Genomic DNA, 11,011 nt, shown 5'->3' with positions numbered 1-11,011 from the left:
TGATGATATGTTATGTGATCTGTTTGATCGGCTTGTTGACTGTGAACTGTTATATGATTGTATGTTTATGTGCACATGGTTGTTTGGAATGGAGTTGGGTTGAGGCGGGACCTGCTTTGTGTTGTAGGCCAACATACCCAGGGCGGACCAGTTATTCTGAAGGCCCAGCGAGCATTCCGGATAGGCTGTAGGCCCCACGAGGGCGGACCATACGTGCCGAGGCTCGGAGAGTGGACCAGGTCGACTAAAGGCCCGATGCGGGCGGACCAGTCATAATGTAGACTCAGAGAGTGGACCAGGTGGGTTGAAGGCTCGGTGCGGGCGGACCAACCACACTGCAGACTCGAGGGACATGACTAGACTCGGAGGGTGGACCCGGTGGACTGAAGGCCCGATACGGCGGACCATTCACATAGTAGACCCGATATGCATGGTTGTTTTGTGATCGGTTATGATATGACATGTTATATGTGTATGGTATATGTGGTTGGTATTTTAGGGGTATCTCACTAAGCTTTCGGGCTTACAATTGTGGTTTAATGTTTTTCAGGTTCTTCAGGAGACTGTGGCAAGGCGAAGGCATGATCGTACTGCTCCTCGTGTTTATGTTTTATGTTATGTTTCTGGGAATACTTTGATAATAAATGTATTGAAAACCTTTTCGTAAAAACTTAAAGTAATTGGGTTGTTTTGAAAAGTTAAAATTTGTTGAAAAATTTATGGTCGTTACACTGGGCGTACCCCTCTGGTACGCGGGGTGTACCTCGACTCAAGTTGACTGGAAGACGAGGACGTTGACCCTGTACATTGGGCGTACAGCTTCCTACGTGGGGCATACACAAACTGAACAAAAACCCCCATAAGTGCTTAATGGCTTAAGTACTTAAGCCCAAGCTTCAGATCCATCGACAAAATATGACTGAGACTCATAAATTCTCGAACTTTATCACTTTGGATGTCCAGAATGTTCTTAATCCAAGGTCTTAATCCATTAAGACCTTTCTACTACTTGCATCGGACCTCATAAGCCATTGGGACCTCATTTTTAACACTCAACACCCCTCAAAGAGTCTAGAAGGACAGATTATTTCGTCCAAAACACAACATACATCATCTTGGAACTTTTGGGATAAGAAATGATTCCAAAATTCTAGAATGGCTAGATCTATGTTATACAAACATAAAGATTGAAGCTTTTTACCTTCTTGAGCTTCTAGGGTACAACACAACTTTAGATCTACAAGCCAAACTTCTTCTCCAACTCGTTGATGCAATGACTCCACCTTCAAGAGCTCAAAATACCCACCAACTCACACTCTCTCACAAGGACTAGGGTTTTGGGACGTTTCTGAAAGATGGAGGCTGAGAGTGATGAGAAGGAATGGACCATAAGTATGTTTATATAGCCCCTAACCCGAGATATTAGGGTTTCCTTCGGTTATAAGTATGCCCAGCGTATACAAGATTACGCCCAGCGTACTAGGGCGCGCCCTAGTACGCGCAACGTACCCTCCTGTACGCGCAATGTACTTCTCTTGGTCCCAAAATTACAATCTAGCCCTTAGGCTCTTCATGGCTTTACCCTTCCACCGCCAGGGACTACAAATGACAAAACTTGGGATGTTACAGATATTTGCCAGTTTGTGAGCTGCTCCAGCTTCAAGACACTGGAGGACATGATCGACAGGGCTCGAGAGAAGGAGTTGGATTTAGAGCTGGAGAGGAAGAAGAAACCCGAGGGTGTTTAGTCAGGGAGCTCAGGCAAGAAGCCAAGGTATCAGACCACAAACCTAGGAGCCAGTAGAGCTGCAACCGTTGTAGAAAATGCGACAAGTTTCATGAGGGGACGTGCAAGGCAGGGAGTTCAAGCTGCTTCAAGTGCGGCCGAACTGGGCATATGAGCAGGGATTATACATCTACTACCACCACCATGACAACATCAGATCTGATTTTCTTTCAGTGCAATCAGAGGGGACACAAGCGGTCCCAATGCCCGAGTTTAGCAACTACAGGGTAGGTGGCAGTACCCTCCCCTGCAACATTGAGGATTACGGATGGCCGTCAGGGCCGGGGTAAGATGCATGTGGCAAAGAGCAGGGCTTTTCAGTTGACAGCCGAAGAGGCATGAGCAATTCCCGACGTGGTGACGGGTATGTATCTTTCTCTTACCTCTTATTTGATATTGATTGTTACTGATGTTTATATGTTTTGTTATAGGATCGTTCTTAGTGAACAATATATTAGCTTTGGTATTGTTTGATTTGGGTGCCACCCGATCTTTTGTGTTGCTCACGCTCAGCAAGCGATTTATAGGAGCTCCGGGGGAGCTGGATTGCCCACTTGATGTTGAGATAGTAGATGATAGGACTGTTAGGGTTGCTAGGGTTCACCTAGGATGTACTCCTCAGTTATTCGATCAGCAGTTTTCAGTAGATCTGGTTCCTATTCCCCAGCGTGGGAATAAGGTTATAGTGGGCATGGATTCGTTAAGCCCTAATGGGGTAGTGATTGATTGTGAGAAACAACTAGTGAGGGTTCGCACTCCTAGTGGGAAATGGTTAGTGATCCAGGGTGACAGGCCATAGTGTGGACTGGTTCTCTGTTCAGCAGCGAGGGCAAGGCACCATCTTCAAAGACAGGTTGAGTTTAGGATTGACCTGGTCCCTGGTGCAGCTCCAATAGTCAATGCACCATATCAGTTGGCTCCTTCCCCGAGATATAGGATTTGTCTACGCAGCTGAGAGAGCTGCTAGATAATGGTTTTATCAGCTCAGGTAGTTTACTATTGGGAGCCCCGATCCTGTTTGTGAAGAAGGACGGGTCACATCACATGTGCATAGACTACCAGGAGTTGAACAAGGTAACAGTGAAGAACTGTTACCCACTTCCGAGGATAGATTATTTGTTTGACTAGCTTCAGGGAGCATCTTGGTTCTCCAATATTGATTTACGATCAGGATATCACCAGATGCGAGTCAGGGACGACGATGTGCAGAAGATCGCCTTTAGGACTCGCTATGGTCATTATGAGTTTGTGGTGATGCCGTTTGGGATCACCAATGCTCTAGCCGCATTCATGGACCTCATGAACCACGTGTGCAGATCGATGTTGGATCGGTCTGTAATAGTCTTCATTGATGACATCTTGGTTTACTCCAAGACTCAGGAGCAACATGAGGAGCACCTGAGGGAGGTGATGGAGATACTGAGGAGGGAGAGACTTTTTGCGAAGTTCTCCAATTGTGAGTTCTGGTTGTGCAAGGTGCAGTTCCTTGGGCATCTTGTCATCCAGAAGGGTATTCTTGTCAATCCGGTCAAGATAGAGGTCGTGAGGCAGTGGGAGATTCCAGGGTCTCAACTGAGATTCGGAGTTTCCTAGGTCTGGCAGGGTTTACAAGAGATTTATTCAGGACTTCTCCAAGATTTCAGTTCCGTTGACCGAACTGACCAAGAAGTTTGTGGTTTTTCGCTGGGGACCTGAGCAGTAGGCATCCTTTTGAGACTCTTAGGCAGCGATTGTGTGAGACATCGATTCTCACTTTTCCAGAGGGTGTAGATGAGTTTATAGTCTAATGCGATGCTTCGATCACAGGCATGAGAGCAGTGTTGATGTAGCGGGGCCATTTGATATCTTATGCCTCGAGACAACTGAAGCCTCACGAGGCTAACTATCCGACGCATGATTTAGATTTGGGGGTTGCGGTATTCGCCCTCAATATTTGGCGACACTACCTCTATGGGGTCCGTTGTACCATTTACACGGACCACAAGAGTTTAAGGTACCTCATGGATCAGCCAAATTTGAACATGAGGCAACGTCGGTGGTTAGATGTGGTGAAGGACTACGATTGTGAGATCCTTTACCACCCGGGAAACGCCAACGTAGTGGCCATTGCTTTAAATGTAACTTGTTTGGTAGGCTCTTCGTTATCAATAGTTGCTCCAACTTTAACCATAAAGAAGCGGCTGAAGTTTGCAAAACATTTGACAATTGTAGACGAATCTGTGATTGAGTTTTTAATATTTCGTCTCTTTATCTTCTGTCGTCCATGAAGCGGGCATATTCTCAGAACCCAAAAACGCCTTGTGTAAATCCATCTGAATAAGAACATTTTTCAACTTTACTTGTCGCAGGAAACCCAGTTTTTCAATTCAACAATAGAATATCGTACTTCATCGAAGACATGATCAATGACTTGATAAAATGATCCCAATAAATTAATATGAAAACCTTGGACGCTCGGATACCAATTGTAGTAATACGTGTGTGAAACAAGCCCCAAGAGTCTGAATTATTTAGAATAATATTAGTTCGATGCGAAATGGAATTAAATTATCAAATGTAATCAACCACTAATAAAATACGAATGAAAGTGACATATAAAAAGGGACATAAGGATTATAAACCTTGACTTCATCAAAATATTCACATCCTTTAAACACTTTAGACTTTGTTTCCATCTTGTTTTTAACTTGAAATGGATTTAAGGGAGGGATTTTGAAGGAACTCAGTTTAGGATATGTATGGAAATCTTTAATGTCATGTGTCTTACAAAAAATCTACAAAACTGTACATGACATACTTACATCAAGACATGTTATCTATAATACTTTATAGTTTCGACTCCTATTCGATTTACAACCTTTATTTGATTTTTGGGTTTAGCTTTTAAGATTTTGAATGTGTCTATTGATCCACATTTCTAAATAACTAAGTACAAGTATGTATCTAGAGTACTTGTCAAGAAAAAAGATGAAAGATATGTATACTCTAATCCCTATAGGAAAATGCCCACAAATGTTGGTATGAATCATCTGTAATCCCTATAGGGAAAATGTCCACAAATGTTGGTCATGTCGTTTATGCTGATTTAGAAGAATCGCCATTTTCTCACCTTCTCGTGATATCATCAATTGATTCAGTCATTCAAAGTTGATTAAGAATTAAAAAAAAATTGTAGCCAAACATAATTTATAGAGGTACACTATAAAGCACTAAACCAACGGTATGAAAATTATAGTTTTGTTACAGAAATTAAATTCCAGAGTTGTACTCGAAACATAAAGAATGTCATGTAAATACAATATGTCTCCTTCTAACATGAACAAAAGAGTCTCGACAATTTCACCTGATATCTAGTTGTCTCGTACTCGAATGGTCTATTAATTTCTTCCTAAGACTGATAGGAGTTGGCCGACATAGATCTCGGCATATCCAATGTGGAGCTCCATAATCAAAGGCAGCACACCCTCAAACTCAATATGGGTGGTTCAATGAGGTAACTCAACAATAAGCTACCAAATAAGAGAGAATTAATTTTTAATTTTTTTTAACCATTTTCTTAATACCACATTTTTCAAAAATAATAATAATAATAATAATAATACTCAATTTTTTAAAATATAACTGTTTCTTTTTTTCAAATTTTAAACTATTCATCAACCATTATAAATCCTAACATCATTCTTTACAGTCAACCACATTCAAACTTTCTTAATTCATCTCTCCAACCTTTCTTATTTTCCACCATCTTGTAACCTTCTTCATCTCTCAAAATGGCCCGTATGTGGAACAAAGATGTAGAGATAATTTTGGCTCGTGCATGGATCGGTGTAAATGAAGATCCAAAACACATCAACTACCTACATGAGAATTCTCTCTCAAATAGAATCATCAACACTACAACCGCAAAGTAGGTAAAAGGAGTCAACGAAGTAAAGATCAAAATTTTGTCAAATAAAGAGCAACAAATGTAGTGGCAGTACAGTTTCACATTGTGTATTGTAGGATGAAGCATAATTCATAAAATGTTGAAAATGTTGGAATGTTGTTCATCAATGCTCTTCGAACTTTCCGTACAGAAAATAACTAACATTTCTGGTTTGTAGAGTTTTAGCAAGTTATGAGTAAGTCCGATAAATGTGATGGGCACTATAAGATAGACAAAATGGTTTGGCAAACTCACTCTAGCATAATGCTTTGTTTCAGGAATACCAAAAGCGAGTTCATATGATTTGAATCGTAGAACCAATACCAAGCACCAAGTGTATGTATGTAGGTAGAGTATTGGAAAACATTTCATAAATTCAAAAACCGTAGTCTTTACCTTTCTTTTCAACGTTTCATAAATTTAGGCTGCCCCTTTGAATGTGTTCATGTATCTATACAACTTCCACTTAGGGCCCCATTTTGTTCCACTTGTACTTCAACTTATCTTCCCTTATTATGAATTTATGATACATGGCTCATGAACTCTCTCTTCTTGGAATCAACTATGGTGAGACTCAGATAACACTTTCAAGTTTCTCGATCTTATGACGTTCATCTCTTTTGAGATTAATTCTTACGAGCAAAAACACTTAAAAGTTTTTGTGTTTATCAATATCATGTGCAATACCATAAAGAAGGTCTAGAATTCATACCCAGACACATCCAAAATTGAAGTTAAAGGATTTTATGCATGCATGAGATTTAAATTTTAAACCCATGCCACATGTTGAAACTAAAACATGAAAACAAAATTAATGATGTAAGAGTTCACAATGCAATTACATCATCTCTTCCAACATTCAATATGCTTTTTTCCATGTTAATTCGACTTGCAAATTATCTTAAAAAGAGGAGTTTCGTATAAGTAACAAATTAGACAAAATTTAAACTACAAACACAAGAAGAAGGGCTATAACTTGTATACATAATGTAAGTAGAATTGTAGATGCACATTCACATTTCATAATTTACTACTAACCTGAAAGAATGAAATAAAAATGTCATAACAATCTGAGTTTTGTTCTCCACATCTCTCCAATGACCTTTTTGGGTGTAGGATCATCCACTCCTCTATCTCTTTGTCCTGATGTAAAATACAACCATCCATCCCAGAATCCCACCAATGTTGTTTTCACACGAAAAGGAAGCTTCCCAACCACTGACCATTTCTACAAAAACAAACATTCTTAAATTCATATACATTAAGAGATACAATCAGATAATTTAATATCCAAATTCCAAACATTACAAAAAAGACAGCTTACCAATGTATCCAACTGAAACTGAAAGATTTCATTATTGAGGATCATTTTCTTGGTTACAGGGTGTTTGTCTGTAGTGCCACCAGCAATAACAATGGAATTGTTCACAACTGCCCAAGCAAACTCTATATGGGAATCAGGTTTTGGCATTGGAGGCAAAACTTTCCACTTCATCTCATCATCCAACATGTACACATCACTATACACAACCTGTATTCATTAATTATACAAAATTCATCAATGTAGTTAGTACACGACACAAGTATTAAAATAAAGAAGATAGGCGAATTTGAATAATACCTCATTCCTTCTAGAACATTTGAATATAGGCGAATTTGGTTTAGCCATAAAGTCGCCTTCTTGACCACCAATGGTATACAGCCTGTCATCAACCACAATACAAGCCCTATGTGGGCCCCCACGAGGTATAGGCATTTCAATTCTCCATTCTTTCTCCAAAACTTTTCCATCTTTCACAGCAATGCTCCAATGATCTACACCTGGTGTATATCTATCTTCTTTGCTACCACCCATCACATGGAGTCTACCTCTCCAAAGCTGAGTTGCAGGAGCATACCTAGGGACAGGTAAAGGTGGCATGTCTTCCCATTTTTTGGTCTTGGTGTCAAGGACAAATGTATGTGCTGTGGGCCCTCTACATTGTGGGCCATATTGTCCAGTCACTATGTAAATATATCTTCCATCTGTCACCATTCCCAGATGTGAATGTGCCATTTCTTTTGGCATATCAAATCTTCCTCCCCATGTGTTGCTTGTGAAATTGTATATATCAACATGAGAATGCACCTACCAAGTGCCAAGAATGAATAAAAGAATAAAACTTTAGCTTTTGTTTACATGTTTGATTGCAGAAGATTGTGAAAGATCAGGTTCTTACAAGATCAATAGTTCCATATCCTGCAAAAACAAAGAGTTCATCTTTGATCTGTATTGCTGCTCCATCAAGACGGGGGACTGGTGCTTCTGACATCTTCTCCCATTTTAGTTCTGGTCCAGGTAAATCAGCAAAAGTTTTAGATAGAATTCTTCCATGAAGTTCATCTTTTTTATCTTTATCTGCTATGACCTGTTGTAGAAAATTTGGGTATTCATTACAACTTGAAATTACATATTATAGCACCACATCACATAAATGATAAACAAACAAATAATGATTTATGTGGTAGAGAATGGGACCTTCAAAAGACATGAAAGTAGTGAATGTACAATTGCTGGTTTGAATGTGCAGAGAATATAAATGAGAATCTTAAGATGTTTTTGTGGACCATGATTGAAGAGAAGCTAATATAACACGGCTGGAATGGCTTGATCATCTTAATGATTGTGGAAAGACAAAAGATTTGAAGTGGAATACATATAAGGAACTAACATTGATTAGATAGCAGATCTTAAAAGGATGAAACACGTATATAAAAAGATCAAATGCCCTACTATCATCTCAAGTTTGTTATAGGTTTTGAGAATGTAATTAGACATGGAGACAGAAGGCTGCTTGTTGAATGAATGAAGTAGTTATCATTGAAGCAACAAACAATTCTAAATCACAATAGAATCATTCAGGCACTTGACTCTCACAAGTTCAATCGTATGTAAAAAGAGACTTCAAATTACAGTATCAAGGAAACTTGTTTCAAGCTTCTTTAACAGTAGATTGGTTAGTTGTAAGTTGTAAGCATGATTAGTTACCCGTTTATATGAATAACAGATCCATCTTTCTATTCTAATAATCACAGCAGTATCTTCTAGTTTTTATAACCACAGTAGGTCACAAATGCAGACAAGGAAGTATGAAGAAGATACCTTGGCAGAGTGATTGGAAGAAACAGGGAGGGGAAAGGAGTCGGAAGACGTTTTAGGCGGGGGCCAATCAAAAGCGGGTTTGTAAGTGAAAGATCGTGCAGAGGAAGATGTAGAAGACGCCCAGAGTAGATCTGCAATAAGGGCTACTCCCAGAAGGCCAACGCATATGAAGAGGATCTTGGCCGATTTCCTTTGCTTTCCGGCAGCTAGCCTAGGCATCTCTCTCAATCACTTGCTGATTCTGCGGCGATTGACAACGCACATATCTTGTTGGGAATCAATGCAGATTTTTAGAATATTGGTATAGATATGGCGGTGAATCGAGCAAATGGAGAGTTGAAGAGATGGATGGATTGATTGGGCAGACAGAACACCGGCAAGGGTTTTGTGGGAGTGTGCGTGTGGTCGATTAAAAAAAGAAAAAGCAGAACGCTGGTGGTATTAGCAGAACAACGGAAGAAGCGTCGGTGATGATGACAACTCACGCTGCTTAATATTTTCGATGATTTACATTTAAGTGGTGGGATATTTGATATTTTGATTTCTGTTTACAACGCTCTAAAGCTTACTCTTAAGTTGGATAACTCTACTCCCAAGTTACAACTTAGATCAATGTTCGTTTGAACACTTTTGAACCTTTAATCATTTCAGACATATAAAGAACCAAACGAAAACGAATAGATGTTTGTTGGTATAATTTTAACCAAACAAACGACCGAACATGAAAAAACAAATGAACAAAATTTATGTTTGTATTCGTTCGTTACGATATTATAACATCTTAAAAATCAAGATAAAATTTTTATTTTTCATTCTAAGTAAAAATCATTGTTTCTATCAAACCTAAGTCATAAAAACCAAACATTCAAATACAAATATCTCAAAATCAAAGTATCATAAAATCTCCAAAACATACTGAAGGATGTGTACGATCACATCTTCGTCATGTCTCAATCCTCTGAATTATCTGAAACATAACACTTAAACTGTAAACCAAAGCTTAGTGAGATCTCCCAAAATACAACAGACAACAAAACATATACAAATATGCATGTTGGGTCCATAGTCATCAGACTAGATTACCCTCGTGTCCACAACCATCGGGCTGGATTACCCCCAACCCACAGTCATCAGATTGGATTACCCTCGGGTCCACAGCCTTCTGGCTGGATTATTTCATTAAGATCTCACATCCAAAGCTCAAATATAGTCCTAAATATCATTCTAATTCATAAAATTTCCAACTTTATGACTTCTTATGGCTAGAAGGAGTCCAAAAACCAAAACCCTAACTTAATACACAAACCAAAGCATCATAACTCTTGCATGGAGGGAAGAAAGGGACCAAGATCATATTTTTATATTTCCTATCACTTAAAACGTCTGAAAGGACAACTCGTATGGTTTAGAGTAAGCCATACTCATGAATACCAAGATTATGGGACCAAAATGCATAAAAACTTAAGAAGTACCAAGATCCAAGGAAAACATTCATCAAGTTCCAAGCTTTATACCTTCAAGGGATGCTTGAGGGTGAGATACTTTTGGATCTAAGTTGTATTGAGCTTCCAAGATAATCTACCACCTTCTTCCTCCTTCACAAGCACAAGAACACAATCTTTTCAAGCTCAAAATCACACACTAAATAACTAGGGTTTACAAGGGACACTTTTGGGAGATGGAAGTTGATGGAGGAAAGGGTTTTGAGGGATAAGGATGTTTAAATAGTGCTCAAACCCTAAAAATTAGGGTTTGCTCACCTGCCAAATACGCCCAACATACTCATGAGTACGCCCAACGTACTCACATGCACATGCAACCCTCTTTAATGAGCTATGTCAAGCGTGCGCCCCAAGTACGTTTGGCGTAAGGACCAAAATGCAACATAATTATACTTTTGGGTCAATAAGGAAAATACTTGATGTCTAGTTGTTACAATTTTGCCCCACTTGAATCAGAATTCTCCCTCGAATTCCGATGTTGCGAATAACTCAGGGTAGTGCTCTCGCGTCTCCGCCTTGGGTTGCTAAGTCCATTTGAAACCCTTTCCGATTTTCATACTAAGGGGGTTAAGGTAAATACCTGGAAATCGAGTTGTTACATTTTATACTAGTTGTATTAAGTTAGCCCATTATTTTTTAGCCCAATCCACTAATTC

At 39.3% G+C, this 11,011-nt stretch overlaps 1 protein-coding gene across 1 annotated transcript; it reads right to left on the bottom strand.

Moving 5' to 3' along the window:
• Window positions 1-6,670: 6,670 nt before the first annotated feature.
• LOC145042739 (Galactose oxidase/kelch repeat superfamily protein) lies at window positions 6,671-9,395 on the bottom strand. Its single transcript, XM_078991207.1, has 5 exons — window positions 8,854-9,395; window positions 7,931-8,119; window positions 7,333-7,839; window positions 7,036-7,242; window positions 6,671-6,939 (listed from the first exon to the last, which is right to left on the bottom strand). Exons 1-5 carry the CDS (start codon window positions 9,070-9,072, stop codon window positions 6,772-6,774), a joined length of 1,290 nt encoding a protein of 429 aa, XP_078847333.1. The 5' UTR covers window positions 9,073-9,395; the 3' UTR covers window positions 6,671-6,771.
• Between the last annotated feature and the right edge of the window lie 1,616 nt (window positions 9,396-11,011).

This window comes from Lactuca saligna, chromosome 4 (genome assembly GCF_052625555.1).
Source record: "Lactuca saligna cultivar CGN05327 chromosome 4, ASM5262555v1, whole genome shotgun sequence".
NCBI classification, from domain to species: Eukaryota; Viridiplantae; Streptophyta; class Magnoliopsida; order Asterales; family Asteraceae; genus Lactuca; species Lactuca saligna.
Note: the sequence above shows the minus strand (reverse complement) of the source record. Positions and strands in the feature narration are given on the sequence as shown.

Coding starts and splice junctions, on each gene's coding strand:
- LOC145042739 (XM_078991207.1), bottom strand. CDS start 9,072: ATGCCTAGGCTAGCTGCCGGAAAGCAAAGGAAATCGGCCAAGATCCTC. Junction 7,840..7,930: donor GATATGGAACTATTGATCTT/GTAAGAACCTGA, acceptor GGCACTTGGTAG/GTGCATTCTCATGTTGATAT. Junction 6,940..7,035: donor AGTTTCAGTTGGATACATTG/GTAAGCTGTCTT, acceptor TTGTTTTTGTAG/AAATGGTCAGTGGTTGGGAA.